This window comes from Marmota monax, unplaced genomic scaffold, assembly GCF_021218885.2.
Source record: "Marmota monax isolate L192 unplaced genomic scaffold, Marmota_monax_Labrador192_F-V1.1 WCK01_AAM20220418_F8-fsc00441, whole genome shotgun sequence".
Classification (NCBI taxonomy): domain Eukaryota; kingdom Metazoa; phylum Chordata; class Mammalia; order Rodentia; family Sciuridae; genus Marmota; species Marmota monax.
In genome coordinates this window covers 433,829-458,560 of record NW_026694644.1, presented here as the reverse complement: position 1 = coordinate 458,560, position 24,732 = coordinate 433,829, and the positions used below count along the sequence as shown (strand labels likewise).

General features: G+C 36.4%; 2 protein-coding genes and 2 pseudogenes across 2 annotated transcripts; 1 reads left to right on the top strand and 3 right to left on the bottom strand.

Annotated features, from left to right (window-relative positions):
• Positions 1-1,203: 1,203 nt before the first annotated feature.
• Positions 1,204-2,188, bottom strand: LOC124078349 (olfactory receptor 4C15-like; annotated as a pseudogene).
• A 10,304-nt stretch (positions 2,189-12,492) lies between these two features.
• On the bottom strand, positions 12,493-13,468 carry LOC124078348 (olfactory receptor 4C15-like; annotated as a pseudogene).
• Positions 13,469-17,704: 4,236 nt separating this feature from the next.
• On the top strand, positions 17,705-19,153 carry LOC124078347 (endogenous retrovirus group K member 8 Gag polyprotein-like). The gene has a single exon (XM_046423098.1). The coding sequence runs from the start codon at positions 17,705-17,707 to the stop codon at positions 19,151-19,153; it is 1,449 nt and encodes a 482-aa protein (XP_046279054.1).
• A 2,988-nt stretch (positions 19,154-22,141) lies between these two features.
• LOC124078357 (olfactory receptor 4C15-like) lies at positions 22,142-23,086 on the bottom strand. Its single transcript, XM_046423109.1, has one exon. The coding sequence runs from the start codon at positions 23,075-23,077 to the stop codon at positions 22,142-22,144; it is 936 nt and encodes a 311-aa protein (XP_046279065.1). The 5' UTR covers positions 23,078-23,086.
• Positions 23,087-24,732: the final 1,646 nt, after the last annotated feature.

The following is a 24,732-nucleotide window of genomic DNA, read 5'->3' as shown; positions in this document are numbered from 1 at the left end:
CACTTTGGAGGTATCCTAAGATTAAAAAGAGGGGGAAACTTTTGCCCCAAATACTCAACTGGATGTCATCAGTGCTGATTTGCCAAGGGAAACATTCATAATTTTATTGTAAATATATTGATCCCTCATGACATTTTACAACCTGAGACTAACAAAACATAAAAATTACCATCAAATATGTTTCTAAATTTGAATGATCTCTTTATTTGCACTTAGGTACAAGAAGACAGGAAAATGAAAATCACCAAGTAAACTGTAATTAATGCTCTTCAGAAAATCTGCCATTGCATCAATCTTCTGGATTCTGTTGCCTCTGTGGGAGCATGGGGAAAGTGTTCTAACTACACCTGAAGCTTTGACCTGGGGTTGCTCTCAGGAGCTGCCTGTGTTTGTCCTTGAATAAGAGTTTCTCATTACTGACCCTTCCGTGGAATTGCCCCACCTACTCTCCCATAGCTGATTGATATAAGGTGGTCACTTGACCTAAGGGGAGCACTCCCATAGGCAGGATTGGACCATTCAGATTCTCTCTCTCAAAATTCAAGAAATAACTCAAATTATAATAGACCCTAATGAACTCACCTTTAAGATAAAGTGGAAAGATGCAGGTGACTTGAAAGCTCTTCTCTTTGCTATTCCTAAGTCTTGCTGTTTTACATCAAAATCAATGATACTAGTATTAGAAAATTGTATCTTCTCACATCAAATCTTATGTTCCTTTTCCTGATTTCTAATATTTTCTTTAACAAGAGCTTTCTCTTTTTCAAAGCTTTATATGAATGGAAGTCATTCATTTATTTATTTTTTTGTTTTTTTAGTTATAGATGGCCACAATACCTTTATTTATTTATTTTATGTGATTCTGGGGATCAAATCCAGTGCTTCACATGTGCTAGGCAAGTACTCTACCAATGAGCCACAAACCAGACCCTGGAAGTCATTCTTATGGGTTAAATCCATTCTATTTTTTTTTAAATAAATTTCAGGAAGTAAAACAATTGAACTATCTTTACATGTAACAATAGTGAGGTGTCAGCACTGAGGAAAGGGGTGATCTCACATTGAAAACAGAAACTCTAACTTCCCAGCACATTAATATCTTCTGCTTAGAATTATTATATCTCTTCCCATGATAAGACATCTGATAAATGTTTATCTAAATAATTGCTAACTTTTTTTACTCCTTACATTATACGTTTGGTTCTATAATATTTTATTTTCCCTTAAAACCACCACTAATCTCTTTGACACTTTCCTCATGGAATTACTCACTTCTTTATTCCTCAAAATATAAATTAAAAGATTAAGCAATGGGGTTAGCATGGTGTAAAATATTTCAACTTCTTTGTCAAAGAGAAAGGAAGATGAAAAATGTTGTGCGTATATAATATTCACAGGACAAATAACAAAACCACAACAGTAATGTGAGGTCCACAGGTGGACAGAGCTTTCCTCCACCCCTCAGCACTGTGTTTTCTCGAGGAGAACAAAATGACACCATGGGAGACAAGCAACAAGCAGAATTTTCTGATGCAGATTAACCCACTCTTGGCAATCACCAGAAGGCCAAAGATGTGAGAGTCAGTGCAGGGCAGCTTCATTAATGGATGCATCTCATACATGAAATGATCAATGACATTTGGCCCACAGAAGGGCAGCTGGAAGGTAAAGAAGACTTGTATGATGGAATGCAAGAAACCCCATGTCCAGGCCACCCACACCAGAATGGCATAGAACCTCCAATTCATGATAGCAGAGTAGTGAAAGGGCTTGCAAATGGCCACATAGTGGTCATATGCCATGGCTATGAGGACAATCATCTCTGTTCCACCAAGGAAGTATCCAGCAAAATTGAATCATGCATCTTTTAAAGGAGATGGCTTTCCTTTCACACAGGGAGTCTGCAGTCATCTTTGATGTAATGGCAGAGGAGATGCAGGCATCCACAGATGATAAGACAGCCAAGAAGAAGTACCTGGGGGGAGTCCAGCAATGCAGGGCTACAGAGGATGGTCACTACAATCCATATGTTGCCTACAATAGTTGCAATGTAGACCAACAAAAACACAACAAATACTATTTTCTCAACAGTAGGATTCTGTGAAAGTCCCACAAAGACAAATTCAGTTATGAAGCTCTGGTTTTGAATGATTTCCAAGGAAAAGGATGAAAGTACAGCAGTGAGCATATAAATCTGCTCATATGATAAAAAATAATTTGCTTCAGATCAGTTCATAATATTGCAATCACCAACAAGTTGATGGCTCCAATGAAAGTTGTATTGTTTACTATGAGTGCTACTTATGCAGTTATTTATTTAAAAACACAAAATTAGATATGTTTCAAAGTAGTAGTCAGAATTTTTAAAAACAAAGGTTGGAATGAGCTACTGAATACTTCAAAATGCCAGCATTTTAATAAGGGAAAGAAAAGCATTCATGGGTATTAAAGAAGAGTAATTTTTATAACAAGTGCCATCTTTAGTGACTTCCAGATGAGTTATTGAGAACCATTCTGAAACTGAAGCCAAGATATGAGAGAAGGAGAACTGTGATTTATTAACTATTCTTGTTTTGTCATACAACAGTGGTTACAACTAGGTCATCCATTATGTGGAAACACTCTCATCTATAAAAAAGAAGTGAAAAACATGCACTTTAAGAAACTTCAAAAATAATGACTACTTCTCCAATTTTTCTTAAAAAATCTGAAGTGAATTTTCCTTTCAATAAATTTCATTCTTTTTATTTTTTGAGAGGAGGATTCATGGTAAAGTAACATTTCCATAATAACCATGGAACAAGTATAGGTTTTGTTGAATTTTTTAATTCATCATTTAAAAATAAGAATAGAAGTTAATGTAAATAATGATGCCTACCACTGGGTGTCGTCAGTGTCCCTAAGTGATGTATTCAAGGCCAGTCATGGCTTAGGTTCAATATCTAGATAAAGGTCTTTTTTAGGTGTCATCATCCCAAATTTACTAATGGGAAACCCAAGCTTAACAACCTATTTTCAAGCAAATAACACATGATTGATAGGGAATGTGACACACAGCACCTCTGTCCCGACACCCAAGTCCTTTCCCTGGAATCAACAGGACAAGGATGGGGATTTTTCTTTTCCAGCAAGTACTTCAGTACAGGATAATCTTCCCAGTGTAAAGCCTCTGATTCTTTGTTCATGTTTGAATGAGGCATCATGATGAAGGAAACCCAAAAAATGATGAGGAATGAGAATGTATGGCCAACTTCCTCAACATGCATCTTAGCAACAACTACATAGATAAGGAAGAGAACATGTCAGCTGAGAGGCTTAATCATTTGCTAATCTTACAACAACATGATCCACTCTGATCTGATATATCTCAAGATAAATATTTCAAATTGATGAGACTTTCTTGTCAGGCAGAAATATTCATTTATATTTTAGCTGCTCATCTCCCAGGGTTATAATGAGGGTCAAATATGAAAGTATGGAAATGTTGGTTATGATGATGAACCCTTACCAATGGTAGTTATTATGTGCTCACTTAACAAAGTCAGCAGCCTTGCCTGCAGAAACTCCTCCACATAGCAACCAGAAAATTACTTGAAATCTTGACATCACAGTTCACAGACAGACACAGCTTCAGATAATGATGTGTCTTCACCTATATGTTAAACCATATGATTAGTGAAACAGCATATGTGTATGTCCATATAAATTTTATGACATATGTGTTTATATATACATATATATGAAATTTTATTGGTTCTTTTTACTGATACATGACAGTAAAATTCATTTTGCTAGAATTACATAAGCATGGAATATGACTTATACTAATCATGACCCCATTCTTATGGGAGTACATGATGGTAGAGTTCATTATGATGTATTCATATAAGAATATAGAAAAATTAATTAGGTTTCATTCCACTCTGTGTGTATGTATGTGTATGAACTGAAAAATCACTAAATAATGGGTTTTATGTGGGTATAAAAATATACTGAGTTTCATGACTTCCATTTACAACAAGCAGAAACAACTTAAAACTTTTATAATTAAGTAATACATATTTCTGTAAATTAATATTTATTGGTTCCCTTACCTTGAAATAATCATTTCCAATTTGTTCACAGGTTATTCCTGGCCAATGTCTGTACTTTGAACTCCATAGCCATTTACAAGAAAACACGTTAATATTAAAGAAACTCTGAAAGCTCATTAGATCAGTTGGAAACCACTGATTACAGAATAAAAAGTAGCAATATACGATCCAGCAGTGTTCACCATAGCCTAGGACCAAAGCAGGAAAGAAAAACAAAGGAAATGAGTGAGAACATAAACACCAGACTTGTGTAGACCTGGGTTCAAATCCTCATCTCTTTATTTGTTCTATGACAAGGACCGGGCTACTTAAAATCCTTAAAATTCTGTAAACCTCAGGTTATATTTCTGCTTAATGTTTGTCAGAGTCTGTAAACAAGTCAAAATAACACCTGGCATTTTGCCAGGGGAATGTTAGAGTTCGTAAACAAGTCTGGATGGTGCCTGGCAAAATGCCAGAGGGTGTGGTTTGAGAAGTAACAAAAGCAAGCCATTAAGTGTGGAGATTCCTTATTGGTTGACTGATGTATCTAGTTTATGCTAATTAGATAAGCTCTGTGGAATGTATAAATACTGCTCCTGTCCTGCAATAAACGGCTCCCACTCCTGCTGTATCAACGTACACAAGTTATTCGTCACCCCCCGGTTATTTTGCTGCAGCCAGCCGGACTGCGGCAGATGGTGGCCTGTTACGGGGAGCCCCGGGACACTCGGGGGTAAGTGACGAAAAAAAGCTGCCCGTCCATAGATAGGACGGGAGCAAATCTGCTCGTCCCTAGGCAGATAGGGCGAGAGGAAAAATGACCATTTCGAGAAAATGGAGAAGATTGATACAGTATGTTTGTGTCTTGTTTTGTCTCAGTGTACTGTATTGTCTTTGTGATGAAAATATGGAAGGGGTGAGAAGTAAATTACTAAGGGAAGAAGGCACCCCAGTGGAACCAAGAATAGTTAGGGCATGTGTTGATAAAAGCCCAGGAACTCTAGTCAGAAAGAAAAAGAAAGTTCAGAAGAAGAAGGATTATCAGGAAAAAAGTTGCAGCAAAAGGCTATTACTAAATACTTTTCGTTACCTGAGGGTGCGTGAAGCGGAGAGGCGGCTGCCGAGTGTGCAAGCCGGTCACAGCGCAGCAAGGATTTTCCAAGAGGCGGCGGCGACTGGCCCTTCCCTGCCTCCTGGCCGGGGAGCTGGCTCTTCCACTGCTGCTAGCCCAAATCTAGACCTGACCTGGAGGCACAGTCTCGCAGGCTCTTGCTCCCTGTGCCCAGTAGCAGTTTGAGTCCGGGACACTCCCCAGGGCCATCTGGGGCTGCCCAGGATGCTACAGCTGATGTTTGGTCATTTTCAATGCCAATTAACTACAATGGTTCTCCCACACCTGGAAGCTAATGAGTAATAAGCACTATTAAGGCTTATTTCAAATGTAAAAAAACCTTGAGATAATGTACTAAATTGTTCAGAAGGTTGTTTTCTTAGTGGAATGCTACAGGATTTTCTTTAGCATCTTTGCAAGAGTTCCTGCCTTCGTCCCAGTGCCGGTGAGGACGAGGATGGAAAAATTTCCCGTGTTGCTGAGAACCAGACTGAGATTTCAGCTGAGAACCGGACGAGACTTCGGATTAAGCTAGCTGCCTGCAGAACTTACCTGGACTGTGATTTAAGCTAGCTGCCTGCAGAACTTACCTGGACTGTGATTTACCGGGACTGTGAGTTAATCTATTGAGACACTGCTTCACCTGGACTGAGACAACAAACTGTAATCTATAACAAATTGTAACTCGGTATCTTTGCTAACAGTGTCATTGCTGGTATAATTTTTCCAAGGGCTTCTTGCATGGAGCCATCAAGTGGCTTGGTATTGTGGCATTTTGTATCCTCCCTTTCTGTTTGTAGCAGGTTACTTATGGTGTTTCTGTAAAAACCACTATGGTCGTTATTTAAATTAAACAAAAGGGGGAAATGTCAGAGTCTGTAAACAAGTCAAAATAACACCTGGCATTTTGCCAGGGGAATGTTAGAGTTCGTAAACAAGTCTGGATGGTGCCTGGCAAAATGCCAGAGGGTGTGGTTTGAGAAGTAACAAAAGCAAGCCATTAAGTGTGGAGATTCCTTATTGGTTGACTGATGTATCTAGTTTATGCTAATTAGATAAGCTCTGTGGAATGTATAAATACTGCTCCTGTCCTGCAATAAACGGCTCCCACTCCTGCTGTATCAACGTACACAAGTTATTCGTCACCCCCCGGTTATTTTGCTGCAGCCAGCCGGACTGCGGCAAATGTTAAATAAGAATGTCCATCAATAGGTTTCTCATGGAAATCATATGGGTCATAAACATAAAAATACTGATGATCATCACCAGAGAATAAATAGTACTTTTAAATGTACTACACTTTCAAATGTTCTAGCAGCTCCTGAATAAGTATCATGGATTCAGACCCACCTGTACCTGTTCCTTCCCTAGATTGCTTCATTGTGAATCAAATAGAGTGGGAAGTTGAAGATGGGGTCCTAAATTAATCTGATAATTACAGAAATATTATCTCTCCACTTCCTTTTTCTGGGTGATCTAAAAGCAATATTATTGCATAATTAAAATGTTGTTGGATATAAACAATATCAATTCCTTCTTTTCCTGATTACAGTAATTCCAAAAAGTAGTACTAAAACTGACAAAGGAGACTATGTTGTGCCCCATGAATTATGAACACAATGTTTAGAACTGTAAAACTTTTAACTCGTGTTATCTTAAATAAGAGTTTTCATGGATTGAATCCTACTCCATCAAAGGGAAAATAGTAGCAAAAGTAGTGAAATATGAATAAAATCTGGTGTTTACTTAGAATAATGTAGCTGTGTTCATTTTATACATTGACAAATGTACCCATTATAAGGTAAGGTTCTAATATCAAGGGAAATTGACTATTCTCCATGTATTTTCTATATTTATGCCACTTTTTGGTTAAACTAAAATTACTCCAAATAAACATTTAAGCAGAAAGAAAAATAATAATCAATCTCTGCTACCAGAGATCTACAATTCTAGCCTCATTGTGTGATACTGATGAACCAATAAACATAGCCCTGTGCTGTGCCTCAAGCTGCCTGACCATAGGATCAAACAGAAAGCAATATTTCATGCTGTGCACAGTCGAATTAAAATGGAATATAATAAATTCTGATGCCACGGTTTATAAGAAGCAGGTACACAAGGTGAAGTTAAAGTTTGCATCACAAGAATGTCTTTTGAAGTTATGCTATTTTTTTAAGATCTAGCCCTACTAAAATTGCAATAAAACAACTTCATTCATGCCATTATTTTAAAAACATATTGGTAGATACATCCAGAATCATAACCATGTTTATATCCTTTCTACTAATTATACAACATATAAAAATGTATTATGAAGGTGAAATGACATGGGGACATTTTATAATGGAAAATGTTGCAGTATTATATGAAACAGAAACCTACCTAAAATATTCAATGAGAAAGATTATTCTGTAAATCAGAACATTGCACTCATATGATGTAATGGATGAAACAATACTCAATGATATAAGGAAATTGGTAATGAAACATTTTGCAATAAGTCAAGGGTGAAACAGGAAATGTTTACTAGTACCTCCCCCCATTTATGTTGACATATAAAATATAATTTTACCCTCCAGAAGAGAAAATTTTTAAATGAGACTTTAATTTATAAAATAAATAACTGCTTACTATTGTGATGATATTTATAATTGAACATAATTTATAAACAGCTCAAAACACTCCATAAACTGAACAATTCAGAGAGAGGATATAAGGATTAAGGAACATTCATTTGCAAAGGTGGAAGCAAAACACTAGCATAAATAGGAATCTTAAATTAAAATTGTGACCCACTGTAACAATTTCATTAATGCCCCTACTGTAGGCCAACCCTCCCCACCCTTTATGCATTTACTGATATCCATTTTATATTAACATTCTCCTACAGGTAAAAGTTTAATGTATCTGTATTTGTCCTAGAACATTCTGTGGTCTTCCCTTTGTAGTTACCATATCCTCAAATAATGATAAAGCTGTAACTGAGATTGTTCAGGCCCATTCACAGCATGAATTGGGAGCATGGGAGCATTTCCTGGGATGGTGACCTTGAGGAATTTGCTTGCCTTTGTGCAACTATGCACACTGACCTCTTTATACTTCCTATTAATTGTGTTGCACAATATTAGCACCGTTGTAAAGAGATACAGTTTCTTGATTAACTTTCAAACATATACAAAAATTTCAAAACTAAATAAGGGCTTAGAAGTAAAGCTCTCAGTATTTTATGATCATATCTCAGGCAGTAACTTTCAGATATATTTATGTGCACCTATATGTGCCTATCAGTCATATCAGTTATATTTGCATAGATTGTTTCTAAATATTGTTATTGCAAATTAAAACAATAAAGTTATATTTAATTTACTTTCTCTGTACTTATTTAAATTAACTATTTTTGATTCAGACCAATTTTCAGCAATAAATTCCCTCAGATTTCATATATTTTTTGAACCTTGATATTTCTATGATGCTTTTGCTAAATGTCTAATTTTACATATGTATAAAATATATTTCAGAAGGATATCTACATATACAAATATGTGTGTATACACACACACACACAATATGCTTCTAGAATTTAAGAAAATATTTTGTGAGTTTTCATTGGTTGCTCCAAATGAATACCTGAGACTTCTTTTCTGTTATATTAATGGTTTAGCTCAATATAAGGTACAAAGCCCACAACAGCAAATGTTAAAGCAGTTCAAAGCTTAGCCACTTATATTTTTCTGAACAAATCTGAGACAAGAAGCTTATGCTATTTATGATATCAAATGCACATAAGAACAATTAAACAGAAAGAAAATCCAATGACTCCATTCTGTGGCTTAGTCATTCTTTTTTAGCCTTAATGCATTTCCCTGAGATTTTTAGTAGTGTGTTGTTGTGGACATAGTGCATGTTACATTCTGTATCAATGAATTTGTGAATTGTCCTGCAAAACTTAGACATTTCCACATTAATATATTGGTATTCTTTCTAAAGCATTTGATAAAACCACTTTAATCTAAAACATTAGACTGGTACAAACATTAGCAAGCAAATGATAAATGAGAATAATCTTAGAAAAACATACTCTCTGAGAGTTAGTACAATAATATGCACTTGAAATAAGTCACATAGAAAGACAGATGTCAATTACACACAGAAGTTTAAAAAGTAGGTCTCAAAGAAACAGTGTAAAATTTTGGTTCTTAGAGGTTTGGAAAAGTGGAGTGGGAAGACAGATAGGGCATGGTTAATTGGTAGAGTGGTGCCTGTGTCACTGGATAGGAAGAGAAACTATTGCATTATAACTATTTTATAATTAATTACACACTCCACAAAATGTGTAAAATTTAAGTGATTCATGAGAAAAGTTGACCACCCTAAAGGACCATCACTTCCATAGTCTATGGATTTAAGAGAAGGTTATTTTCTCTTAATTAAAAATTTACATGTGTCATCTGACACAGAATAATCACCTGACATTCAGCAATTAAGCTCTATCAGTATATTCTGCAATCCTTGTTCTCATTTAATACCATTCTTACCAACTTCTTATCCTCCATCCTGATTTGTTTAATCTTTCATTATTATTTATTTGCTTCTGTTAGAGAAAATGTGCAATAACATGTGAGTAATATTGTGCAGATGAAGTAGAACAGTTAACATAACTAAACTGTTATTTTGCAAATGTGAAAACAATGCACTGATTTCCCCTTGAATTTGAATCAGGAATTAGAAAAAGAGAGACAGAGGGAGTCTTAGCCAAGGAGATGTAACATACTGGGAGAGGAACTATCAATTTAATTTTCCAGAATTTTACCAACAATGTACAAGTTCCCACTGATCAAATGTTCCATCTTTATCATTGTTAAATATCAGAACTTCTGGCAATTTTCTAAAAAGATGGTGTTATGGTTTAGGTATGAGTTGTCCCTCAAAAGTTCATGGGTGAGACAATGCAAGAATTTTCACACATACAGTCATTAGATCATGAGAGATGGAAACTAATCAGTGGATTAGTTCACTGAGTGATTAACCTGGTGAAAACTATAGGTAGGTAGGTGTGACTGGAGGAAATAGGTCACTGGAAATATAACTTTGTGGTTTCTATTTTGTCCCTGTTGAGTTCTTCTTCCTGGTTGCCATGTCCTGAGCTGCTTTCCTCTGTCATGTTCCTACACCATGATATCCTGCTTCATCTCAGGCTTATAGAATACACCTCTGTAACCATGAACCAGAACAAACTTCTTCTCTTCTAAGTTGTCTTATTAGGTCTTTTGGTCATAGTGAGAGAGTCAAACAAAACACGTGGCCTCCTGGGCAAATTTTTCTGTGTTCTGAATACCTTATTACTTTATTCAGTTTATAGCAAAACTTCATAAGCCAAAGCTTTATGTCGATTTTGATACAAGAGATCCAGACCTCCATTTATATTCACACATTTTTTAATAAGGCTATTATTCAAATACAGGCTAATATCTATATAAAGTTTGGAGTTGTCTTATCAATCTTTGGGAAAACTTGATTGTCTTTGCGGGAGAAGTACTGAAATATTAATTGATCAAAAATTATCTCTCAAATCAGTGGCTCATCTATAGCCAGTCAGTCACAGATATCCTGTTTATATAGTCAGCATGTTTGAAAGACTACATACCAGGTACAGGAGTCATTTTTTTGATCTTCTTTGTAGAGCTTGTTCATGTTGATGTGATGTTTCTGATAATTCAGGATCTATTTACTCATCAATCAGTGTTACTTATTTAGCTGCATATGTTCACTGACTTTTGATGACTCTCTCAAAGATGCTTAATAAGAGTTACAGACACAAACACATATGATAATGACTAGAGTACAAAAGAAAATGGGAGCAATGATTCCTTTCAACATTATGTTAAATTGACTGGAGTTTTATAGTACAAATATAGAGGAATGCATCTTCTAACTGTGTCTTCCATTGAAATTGGCCATAATCACTGCACTCCTGAAATGTGAAGTCCTTTGACATTGTCCACTTCCCTGCTCTCCAAACACTGCTAACATCAGGGAGGATAGATCATCCAATGAAGAACATAAAATGATATAAATCAATAAAATATAATCAAAGAGATTCATATTCCAATCTTCATTCTTAGATATGCAAATGAATCTAGAGTTAGACCCTTGTGAGAGACCAGTGCATTGTGTGAGATCACACTGCCTAGTCTCAAACCCCACCCACTGTCCAACAGTGGTTAGAAATTAACATATATTCCTTGATTTTCACACGTGACACAGAAATAATAAAAATTCTACTGTTTTAGGGTTGCTTTAAAGGTTATACAGTTCAATACCAACAAAAATACAGATGATTTAGTTATGTGTATAAGCAAATGAAATGATTGCTTTCATTATGTTGTTTAGTATTGGCTTTCCATGAGGCTGTTTTCATTGTTAAAAATCCATTTATTAATTTACCTACAGTAAAGCTGCATAAATGCTTTAAAATATGAAGTTCCTTTGCTGAATAACTGAAATTATATAAGCACTACAGACCCCACTGGTGTTTTATGGTGAAAAAGACTCTATATATGACCACTCCCTATAATTTTAATAAATGTAAAAATTAAAATAATAAAAGTACATATTGTCTTTTAATACATGTGGCCCAGAAGGAGAGAAAATAGGAATAAAATAGATCTTTGCTTTTGAGCAAATTTGTGATTCTGAGATAGGAAAATCAGAGGAGTGAGGGCATTTGAGAATAGAGAAAATCAAATATTAATGGAAATGAGAAAGAAAATGCTTTCTGAGACAAACTGAAGATCAATATAAATATCTCATTAGCCAAATTTCAACATCAGTGTAGAAAAGCTTGGAAAAGCAAGTTTTCCTCCTAGCCAGAGGCCATAAAACCCAACTTATAAGATTGGGATATATTGTTGTTGGCAAAATTCACTCTTATTTTCCCTTCTGTCTTTCTTCTTTCCTTCTTATTAAGGAAAACGAGGACAGGCATAGTGGTGCATGCCTATAATCCCAGCAGCTAGTGAGGCTGAGGCAGGAGGGTCTTAAAAACAAAGTCAGCCTCAGCAAAAGTGAGTAGCTAAGGCAGTCAGTGAGACTTATCTCTAAAAAAATATAAAATGGGGCTGGGAAAGTTAATGTGTGCCCTTGAGTTCACTTCCCAGAACCCCCCCCCCAATAATACACACACACACACACACACATATTGAATTGCCAACTCAGAGTAGATGACTGATGTGAAGGTGAACATTCCATCTCTGACCCCAAGAATATTGCAGTTTGTATAGAATTGATGTTTCACTTCACAGATAATTAGTAGCCCATAATGTTTGGGTCTAATATCATTTTTATTTCTTTACTTTTTATACTTTTTATAAAGTCTAATATTTTAATTCCACTGGAAATTATCTTCAATATCTTCCCCACTTTTCTCATTGCATTTTTCACTTTCTTATTCCTCCAAATACAAATCAAAGGATTTAGGAAGGATGTGAGCATGATGTAAAATATCACCACAGTTTTGTCAAAGGGGAAGGCAGAAGGAGGTCTTGCATATGTAAATATGCATTGAACAAAGAACAAAACCACAATAGCAATGTGAGATCCACAGGTGGACAGAGTTATCCACCACCCTTCAGAAATTAGGGTACTCATAGGATGCAAGATGACAGCATGGGAGACAAGAAATAAGGAGAAAATTGTCATGCAGAGATTCACTGTTGGCGATCACCAATGATGTGTGTCAGTGCAGGCTAATTCCAGTAGTGGGTACATGTCACATAAAATGATCAATAATATTGGGGCCACATAAGGGCAGCTGGAAAGTAAAGAGAATCTGTATCATGGAATGCAAGAAGCCCCCTCTCCAGTCCACACTCACTAGAATGCCACAGAGCCTCCTGTTCATGATGGAAGAGTAGTGCAAGGGCTTGCAAATGGCCACATAGCATTCATAGGCCATGGCCATGAGGATAATCAACTCCACCCCAGGAAATATGATTTCAGCAAACAGTTCCATCATGCATTCTTCATAAAAGTTGGTTTTCCTCTCATACAGTAAATACACAACCGTTTTTATTATGACAGGTGAAGAGCAGCATGCATCCGGGAAGGATGGGACTGCCAAGAAGTACATTGAGGAGCTCTGTGGTGCAGGGCTACAGAGGATGATCACTACAATCAGCATATTGCCCCCAATAGTTGCAATGTAGACTAACAAAAACACAACAGTAGAATTCTGTGAAAGCCCCAAAAGAATGAGTTCTGTTATGAAAGTTTGATTTTTCATCATTTTCAAGAGAATGGTAAAATAACATTTATTGAAATTGTCTATTAACATTAGGAATTATGTGAAAAAACGTTTTGCTTCATAGCAGATTACCAGAGCAAACCACTAGCATTTTCACAAAGTTTCTTGATTAATAAAAAAAAAAAAAAATGCAATCTCTAGAATGGCTCAACACTGTACATGTATAGTTGAAAAATAATAATGAGGAAAATATTTAAATGATTAAATGATAGGGGAGGAGTCAGAGCCAAAGGAAAAACAATAGCATGTTTCCTAAGAGACAGAGAAGAAAGGTAATCTGGGAATCAGACAGGGTGAAGCCCACAGTGTAAAAGTGAGCCATGTTCCATTGGAGAGACAGAGTAGTTTGGTAAACAAAGACAAGAACATATCTGAGTTGTGATTCCACAAAATGTTATTTCTGAATAAATTTTAAGTTGCAGTCTTCTTCTGTATTGTCATCTTTGAGATATCTAGAGATATTTTACTCCTTCACACTTTTTATATTAACATAATATTTCTGAAAACTCTTTGAATAACTACAAAAACTGTAACACATGAACTTTGTATAGCACAACAGTTATATTGCATAAAAGCTAAAAACATCATCAGGTCTAAACTAATCTACATAGAAAAGAAAATGGAAAGTTAAAGCAACCGTGCTTTTCAGCATAACATTGAATAATTCTGTTTTCCAAATTAGTGGGAATGACAAATGTTGGGTATATGTCTTTCATAATTGTTCATTCCTCTACTGAACAAGTGGTATTTCTCTTTTCTTTTTTGTTTTCATTTTTAGTTGATTTTATTTTTTAAATACCTGATAGTGGAATGGATTACAATTCTTATTATACATATAGAGAACAATTTTTCATATCTCTGTTTGTATATTAAAGTATGTTCACACCAATTTATGTCTTCATACATGTTCTTTGGATAATGATGTCCATCACATTCTACCTTCATTGCTAACTCCCTGCCCCTTCTCTTCCCCTCCCACCCTCTGCCCTCTCTAGAGTTCATCTATTCCTCCTATGCTCCCCCTCCCTACCCCACTATGAGTCAGTCACCTTATATCAGAGAAAACATTCGGCATTTGTATTTTAGGGATTGGCTAACTTCACTTAGTATTATCTTATCCAACTTCATCCATTTACCTGCAAATGCCATGATTTTTCTCTTTTATTGCTGAGTGATATTCCATTATGTATATATACCACATTGTTTTAATCCATTCCTCTACTGAAGGGCATCTAGATTGGTTCCAGAGTTTAGCTATTGTGAATTGTGCTGCTATAAACATTGATGTGGCTGGGTCCCTGTAGTATGCTGTTTTTAAGTCCTTTGGGTATAGACCAAGGAGAAGGATAGCTGGGTCAAATGGTGGTTCCATTCCCAGTTTTCCAAGGAATTTCCATACTGCTTTCCAGAATGGCTGTACCAATTTTCAGTCTCACTAGCAGTGTATGAGTGGAACTTTTCCCCACATCCTCGCAAACATTTATTGTTGTTTGTCTTCATAATAGCTGCCATTCTGACTGGAGTGAGATGAAATCTTAGAGTCGTTTTGATTTGCATTTCTCTAATTGCTAGTGATGATGAACATTTTTCATGTATTTGTTGATTGATTGAACTTATAATCTGAGAAGTGTCTGTTCAGGTCCTTGGGCCATTTATTGATTGGGTTATTTGGTTTTTTAGTTGCTTAGCTTTTTCAGTTCTTTATATACCCTAGAGATTAGTGCTCTATCTGATGTGTGAGGTGTAAAGATTTTCTCCCAAGATGTAGTCTCTCTATTCACCTCAGAGATTGTTTCTTTTGCTGAGAAGAAACTTTTTAGTTTGAGTCCAGCCTATTTATTTATTCTTGGTTTTAATTCTTGCACTATAGGAGTCTTATTAAGGAAGTTGGGGCCTAGTCCCACATGATGGAGGTTAGGTCCTACTTTTTCTTTTAATAGACACAGAGTCTTTAGTTTAATTCCTAGGTCCTTGATTCACTTTGAGTTGAGTTTTGTGCATGGTGAGAGAAAAGGATTTAATTTAATTTTGTTGCATATGGATTTCCAGTTTTCCCATTATCATTTGTTGAAGAAGCTATCTTTTCTCCAATGCATGTTTTTGGTGCCTCTATCTAATATAAAATAATTATAATTTTGTGGGTTAGCCTCTGTGTCCTCTATTCTGTACCATTGGTCTATTTTGGTGCCAATATCATGTTGTTTCTGTTACTATTACTCTGTAGTATAGTTTAACATCTGGTTTAATCTGTTTTGGTGCCAATATCATGCTGTTTTTGTTACTATTGCTCTGTAATATAGTTTAACATCTGGTATAGTGATGCTACCTGCTTCACTCTTTCTGGTAAGGATTGATTTAGCTATTCTGGGTCTCCTTTTCTATCTAGACAGTCCACAATGAAAGAAAAAACAATTAAAATAAATTAAATTAAAATGGATTAGATTAAATTACAAAAGAAAAACAAATTGAATTTGTGAATATGACGTGTCGGACATGAACTGGTGTTGATCAGTGAAATCTGGCCAGAATACTGTTTTATTTGTAGCTTCATTTCCAATCTTGACTTCACAAGTTCATAAAGCAATGAAGATGATCTAGTAGATCTACACTCCATGACCTATTGCTTAAGGATAAATGAACTATATATAAGGACCTTGGGATAGTCAACTGGCATGTCATCTGTGTTGATTTTCCAAGGGAAACTTTAATATTTTACTAGAAGTAAATTTATCCCCCATGACATTTGACAACCTGTGACTAACAAAACTTAGAAATGATCAGCAAATGGGTTTCTAAATTTAAATGATCTCTTTATTAATAAATACACAAATTAATTATTTGCACTTAGTTACACTAAGTCAAGCAAATGAAAATCACCAAGTAAACTACAATTAATGCTGTTTAAAAAATTAGTTTCCCTAGTTTCTCTGGGTTCTATTCCTTATGTTGGAGTTTGGAGAAAATGGGCTCACTAGACACCTATAGCTTTCACCTGGAATTGCTAATATTATGGTATCTTGGGAGTTACGTTTGTTTGAACTACAATAAGAGACTCTCATTGCTGAACCACCCTGGAATTGCCCCACCTACTTTCCCATAGCTGATTGATATAAAGGGGTCACCTGACCCATGGGGACAACCCCAATAAGCAGGATTGGACCAATCAGATTCTAGCTCTCAAAGTCAAGAAATAACTCAAATTATAACAGACTTGAATGTACCCACCTTTAAGATGAAGTGGAAAAATGCAGGTGACTTGAAAACTCTTCACTCTGATTTTCCTAAGTCTTGATGTTTTACTTCAAATCATTGATTCTAGTATTAGAAAATTGTATCTTTCCACATCAAAACTTATGTTTCTTTTATTGATTTCTAATGTGTTGGGGTTTGAGTGTGCAGAGTTTAGCTCCCTCAGGCCTGACATTTTGCAAGAGCTGTGGTTGTGATTTAGGTCAGCTGAGGCAAACCTCAGTTAGGAGGAGGAAAAGTTATCTTCCCCTTATCACAAGTCACAAGTTCTGCATGATTTGGCCAAGAGGAAGAAGCTTCCTGCATACTTATCCTGGGAACAGTACATTCTAAAGAAACAAATGCATCCTCAGGGGATTAGATAATGTCTACAAAGAACTTTAAGAGGGTAGTTATCAAATAAACAGGAATAATCTGAATTTAGCTCTGTGTATCCACTGAGGCATGATATTTGGGCAATGTGGGCAACGTGATATTGAAGAATTGCTTGCTTTGTTAGAAGAAGTAGATAAAAGGAACTTGCAAATAAACCTCAGCATGCAGTTGCAATTGCTGCCTTTGCTCTGCATCCCCTGTGTCCTGGTTATTTCGCGACCCTTACCCAGGGACCCGAACGCTCTAGATGTTCACAATTGGCGCCCGAACAGGGACCCTGCTGGATTGACAGGAAGGGTAAGTTCTTTTTCTTTATATTACAGGGTGATGGGACAATCTTCATCTTCTCCTTTTTTACGTATTCTTAGGCATTCACTTGCTGTCTATGGTATTAATATTTCCCATTCTGATATAGAGATGTGTCTTAAGGTGGTCAGAGAATGGAATCCCTGGTTCCCGGAGGAAGGATATATGGATGTAGATAATTGGAAACCGGTCCATCACAATGTTGAAAAGGCCATGAGGCAAGGTGAAAAAATTCCAATTCAGTTTTGGTCTATCTGGTCTATTTTATATACAATGTTTAAAGCAATGGAGGAAGAAAGGTTGATTGGCAATTTACAAAAGGAGCTGGCTCCCTCTATTCTAGATCTCCCTCTGGATATTAGTGAAAAAGAAGAGGTAGTAAAAGATACGCAACAATTGACTCATAATTCTTCACAAAATTCTGCTGATTTAATTGGTAATGCTACAGAAAAGAAAACGAAAGTAAAAACGACCATCGATGATCGCTCCGTTCTGGAGCAATTCAAACTTGTTATGGAGGAGGTTCTGGGATGTCTTAATAAATTAGAAGCTAAAATGGACCCTAAGCCTTTATCGGGAACCAGGCCCTCTGCCCCTCCGGCCACCAATCCTTTTTTGGCAGCTTCTTTAAAGGCTGTCCAGGAAATGGACTCAGAACCTTCTGATGATGAGGACGAAACTCCCTTCTTTGCTTTTCCTATAATCAGGCCTGATCCAGCTAATGGAATGGCACAGCCACCTCGGTATGAGGGGATTGATATTGATCATATTAGCAGATTTAAAAAGGCAGTGACAATGTATGGACCTCAATCCCATTATGTAAAAGCATTGCTTTATGCTTTTGCTACTCATTATAATAATTTTGCTTCTGAGGATTGGAAGATTGTGGGCCGTGCTCTTCTACAGGAACCTGAATATCTTCAATGGCACATGTGGTTTTTAGAAGGATGTGCCACTAAGGCTAGAGAAAATGGTAACAGTCAAAACCCTGTTATTCATGCCATAGGATACCCTATGTTATCTGGCACTGGTATGTATGATGACATTCAACATCAAATTAATATTCCTCCTGAGATTCATGAGCAATTGAAGGAAATAGCTTTAGAAGCTCGGGACAAAATTAGACCTACTGGAGAACATTATGGCTCATGGACAAAAGTTTCACAAAAACCCAATGAACCTTATGTAAAATTTTTATCTAGATTAAAATTGACAATTGAACGAACTGTGGTAGGAGAGGCTGCCAGGCAACAATTACTACGTTTGCTGGCTTATAAAAATGCTAATGAAAATTGTAGACGAGCCATTTTACCGATTAAAGATACAGGAGATATTCATACATACTTAAAGGTGTACAAAGATATAACATCAGAATCGAGAAAGATGCAATTATTTGCTGAAACCATGGCCTCTACATGGCATGCTTTACAGAATACTAATCAAAATTTGGCTAGCATGAAGTGTTTTGGGTGTGGCCAGACTGGACATCTGAGGAAAAATTGTAAGCTAAAGAATGATAAGGAAACTAGGGGACCTGGAATATGTCCTAAATGCAAAAAGGGTAAACATTGGGCTCGAGAACGTAGAACGAAAAATGCAGCCACTCTTGCAGTTCAGGGAAACGGTCCATCGGGCCGGACCCCAGGCCCTGGACAAATAAACGGGGGCAACCCACAATCTTTTCCCTACAACCTGCAACCCAACATAGTGCCGCCATGGACATCCCAGCCTTAAGTGATTTTGATCTCCAGGGTGGTGCTATGCCTAAAAGAATACCTACAGGAATATTTGGGCCATTACCTCCAGGGACTTTTGCTTTGCTCACAGGACACTCCAGCCTTAATGCTAAAGGTATTACTGTCCATTTAGGCATTATCGATTCAGACTATGAAGGAGAAATTCAGATTTTAATGTCTTCTCTTGCTGATGTTCATTTTTCCAAAGGAGAAAGAATTGCCCAACTTCTCTTATTACCTTACCTCCCCATAGGGGATTCCTCTAATCAGAGGCAGGGCGGATTTGGCAGTACTGACATGCAAAGTGTTTTTTGGGCCACACAAATTACTAAAATGCAACCCCTGATAAAAGTAAAGGAAGGGACTAAAATGATTAGTGCTTTAATTGATACAGGATCTGATATTACTATAATAAAAACTCAAGATTGGCCGTCTAATTTTCAGTATCAAATTATACCCTGTCACATTAAGGGAGTTAGCTAGGCTCCCATCCGAAGTATTGGCCAAGCTTTAAACCATATAACTATTCAATCAGAGGACGGACAAATAGCTGTATTAAAACCCTACATTCTAGAAGTTCCTCTTAATATAATTGGAAGGGATATTTTAGAACAATGGGGAGCTTATATTCAATTTTAACTAATTCTAGATGGAGCCACTGAAAATTATGTGGAAATCCGAGGACCCTTTATGGATTGAACAATGGCCCTTAACAAAAGAAAAGTTAGATGCTGCTCACCTGTTGGTCAAGGAACAATTACAACAAGGTCATATTGAATTCTCTACATCCCCATGGAACTCACCTATATTTGTCATAAAAAAGAGGTCTGGTAAATGGAGATTATTAACTGATTTAAGGGAAGTGAATAATTCCATGTACCCCATGGGGGCTTTACAACCTGGAATCCCCTCTCCCGCTATGTTACCAAAAGATTGGCATATTGTAGTTATTGATTTACAGGATTGTTTCTTTACCATTCCTGTTCATCCTGTTGATCGTAAGTGTTTTGCTTTTTCTTTACCACAAATTAATCATAAAGGACCTCATCTTCGGTATCAATGGAAAGTATTACCCCAAGGAATGATGAATTCCCCTATGATGTGTCAAATTTATGTCGATGCAGCATTAAAACCTATCCGTAAAAATTGGCCTCAGTTATATATTTCTCATTATATGGATGATATTCTCTTTTCAGGACCTGATAAACAGGAACTTGATGACTTATTACAAAAATTGCCAATTTATTTTCAACCTTATGGGTTAATAATTGCCCCTGAAAAGATACAGAAGGAGGATGTCATCAATTACTTGGGATATACAGTTACTAGACAAAAGATAATTCCTCAAAAATTATCAATCAGGAGAGATAATTTAAAAACACTTAATGATTTTCAAAAATTATTAGGGGATATTAATTGGTTACGACCTTCTTTGGGGATACCTACTTATCAATTAAGTCATCTGTTTTCATTGTTACAAGGAGATTCTGCACTTAATAGCTCTCATATAATCACTAAAGAAGCCTCTTATGAATTGACCTTTGTAGAAAATGCATTAAAAATGCATTCCTTCAGAGAATAGATTTGCAAGCCCCTATTTCTCTTTATATCTTAAATACATTTCAATATCCTACTGCAGTTCTGGGACAGCATGAGCTTCCTTTAGAATGGATTTATACAAAGCATAGATTCTCCAAAAATATTATGCCATATGCTGACCAGATCGCATTATTAATTGAACAAGGAAGACAGAGAAGTATAACTTTGACGGGCAATGACATTTCTCACATAAATACCCCATTACCTAAAGACCAATGGACTAAATTGGTACAAATGACTGAAATGCTACAAATAGCGTTGGCTGAATATACCGGAGGTATTTCCTATCATTTCCCCAAGGGCAAATTATGGGACATGCTAAAACGTCAACAATTTGTAATCAATAATATTATTAGTGAATATCCTTTAGACAATGTTGTTACTGTGTTTACTGATGGATCAAAAACTAAAAGTGCTTATTGGACAGAGAATCAATATTGGGTTCAAATAACAAACTATCAATCTGTCCAACAAAATGAATTATTTGCAGTCATTCAAGTTTTAAATGATTTTGATAATCAAGACATTAACATTCTTACTGACTCTGCACACTCAAACCCCAACACTAATGTTTTCGTCTACAATTATTTTCCAGTGCTTTATATGAGTAGAAATCATTCTGATGGGGTAAATTCCTTTCATTTTTAAAAATACATTTCAAAAAGTATAAAATTGAATTATCTTAAATTTACATGTAATAAGAGTATGGAGTTGCCAACTAAGAGGGAAGGGGTGATCTCAAATTGCAAACATTAATTTTAACTCCCAGCACACGAATCCCTTCTCCTTAGAATTATGTAATGTCCTTCTATAGAGGGACATATGATCAATTTTTTTGTCTAAATAAATAGTAACTGTTTTACTCTTTACATTATACTTTTGCAACTGCACCATGATCTGCAGAGCATCAACAAATTATTCTTCAGTAGGGGTAACTGGAGTTGAAGAAAAACACAGAGACATAGAAGAAACAGAGATATCATCAGGAAAAGCTAGGGCCAGGTGGGATGCTGTGCTCTGATGGAGGTACAGTGATCCAGAACTAGTTCCTCAAGTTCACTATATAGGGTCTCAGAATCAGGAAGTTAAACTATAGGGACATTGTAAATTGTTCCAGGCTTGTAAATTGTCAGAGGCTTTTTTGTACACTAAAAGTTAAAGAACTATAAATATTCTTTGCAGAGTTAAAAACATTCTGCTATTATCCTGCAGTACCAAAGACACCCATTGTTCTGGGACATCTGATAACTGTTAGTGATAGAGCCAAGAGTCAAAGCTGATAACATTCTTACCTTTGGCAAATAATGTTTCCCTGGCTTGGCTTTTTATTGACATTGCAGGGTCAGCTGATCACCAGGGGCTCATCTGCTTTCCATAGTTCTGTCTTTTATTTTCCCGTAAAACCCACCACCAATCTCTTCCATACTTTCTTAATGGCATTTTTCACTTCCTTATTCCTCAATGTATAAACCAAAGGATTGAGCAAGGGAGTCAGAATGGTGTAACCTATCTCTACTTCTTTGTCAAAGGGAAAGGAAGATGAAGGTCGTGCATATATAAATATGCATGGGACAAAGAACAAAACCATAACAGCAATGTGAGATCCACAGGTGGACAGAGCTTTCCTCCGCCCCTCAGCACTGTGTTTTCTCAGGGAGAACAAGATGACGCCATAGGAGACCAGCAACAAGCAAAAGTTGATGATGCAGATTAACCCACTCTTGGTGATCACCAAAAGGTCAAAGATGTAAGTATCAGTACAGGCCAGCTTCAACAATGGGTACAACTCACACATGAAATGATCAATGATATTAGGCCCACAGAAGGGCAGCTGCAAAGTAAAGAGAATCTGTATGATGGAATGCAAGAAGCCCCCTGCCCAGGACACCCCCACCAGAATGCCACAGAGCCTCCAGTTCATGATGGCAGAGTAGTGCAAAGGCTTGCAAATGGCCACATAGCGGTCATAGGCCATGGCTGTGAGGATAATCATCTCTGCCCCACCAAATAAGTGTTCAGAAAAAAGTTGAATCATGCATCCTTTATAAGAAATGGTTTTCTGCTTATATAGGGAGTCTGCTATCATTTTTGGTGTGATGGAAGAGGAGAAGCATGCATCCTGTAATGATAGGACAGCCAAGAAGAAGTACATGGGGCAGCCCAGCAGTGCAGGGCTACAGAGGATGGTCACTACAATCAGCATGTTGCCTGCAATAGTTGCAATGTAGACCAACAAAAACACAACAAAGACTATTTTCTGAACAGTAGGATTCTGTGAAAGCCCGGCAAAGACGAATTCAGTTACAAAGCTTTGGTTTTGCATGATTTCCAAGGAAAGGGTGAAAGAACAACAGTGATTATGTGAATCTACAAGTATGATAAAAACAATTTGCTTCAGGTCAGTTCATAATATTATAATCACCAACAATTTGATGGCACCCATGAATATTGTATTGTTATTATGAGTTCTAATTTTTGAGCTCTTATTTTCAAAAAGACAAATGAGATATGTTTGAAGGTAATATATATTGGAATAAATAAAGATTGGGATGAACTAGTGAATTATTCAAAATGCCCTGGGTTAATAATGTTAAAGTAGAAGAATTTTTATAACAAGTGACATCTTGATCATTTAATACTGATTTCCAGGATGAATTACTGAGAGCCATTCTGAAACCAAACCCAATATATGAGGAAGGAAGACTGTGATTTATTAACTATGCTTGTCCTGGTCATACAACACTGGTTACTACCAGGCCATCCATTATCTGGAAACAGTCTCATTTATAAAAAGAAGGAGAAAAATATGCACTTTAAGCAGGTCTCAAAAATAATGACTATTCCTCCAATATTTATTTAAAAATCTGAAGTGAATTGGCCTTTAAGTGAATTATTTCTATTTTTGATGGAAGGAGAATTCATGGGAAAGTGTCCAGCTCCATGTAAGAAATACATGTAAGAAATTAATGATGCCTATACTTGAGTGTCCTCCTAATCCGTAAGTGATGTATTCAAAGACAGCCACAGCTGAGAGCTCATTGTCTAAGTGCCAGTCTTTGTTAGGTGTTATCATCCCAATTTTACTAATGGGAAACCTGAGATTAACAACCTTATGTTCAAACAAACAACAGATGCATGATATGGAATGTCACACTGAACACCTCTGTCCCCACGCCCAAATCCTTTTGTCTGGGTCAACAGGAAAAAAAATGGGGATTTTTCTTTTCCAGCAAGAACTTCAGGGCAGGCTGCTTCTTTTAGAGTTTCTCTTCAATTGTCAACCTTGAAGCCTCCGATTTTTTTGTTCCTGTTTGAATGAGGTATCTTGATGAAGGAAACCCAACAAACGATGAGGAATGAGAATGTATGGTCAATTCCCTAAACATTCAAATCAGCAACAAGTACCTAGGTAAGGAAGATAATATGTCAGCTGTCAGCCATACTCTAGAGGCTTAGTTAATAATTTGCCAATGCTTACTACAACAAGACCCACTCTGATCAGGAATATCTCAAGATAAATGTTTCAAATTGATGAGGCTTTCTTGTCAGGCAGAGATGTTCATTTATAGCTTACCTACTCATCTTCCAGGATAATCATGAGGTCAAATTCAAAATGTGGAAATGTTGTTTAGGATGACATACTCTTACCAATTATAGTTATTATGTGCTCACTTAAGGAAACCAGCCTCCTTACCTGAAGAAACCTCCTCCATGATTCATACAGATAATACTTGAACCCTTGGATCACAATTCACAGACAGACATAGCTTCAGAGAATGATGGTTCTTGCTTGTATGTAAAGCCAAATAATTACTAAAATAGCATATGTATGTATGTGTCCATATAATTTTTTCCACATACATATGTACATATATATGTATATATGTGTGTATACATATATATTTAATTTTATTGGTTTTTTATACTGATACATGACAGTAGAATTCATTTTGATAGAATTATGCAAGCGTAGAATAT

Excerpts from the sequence above, each read along its gene's own strand:
- LOC124078347 (XM_046423098.1), top strand. The coding sequence starts at position 17,705 with ATGGAGGAAGAAAGGTTGATTGGCAATTTACAAAAGGAGCTGGCTCCC.
- LOC124078357 (XM_046423109.1), bottom strand. The coding sequence starts at position 23,077 with ATGCAAAACCAAAGCTTTGTAACTGAATTCGTCTTTGCCGGGCTTTCA.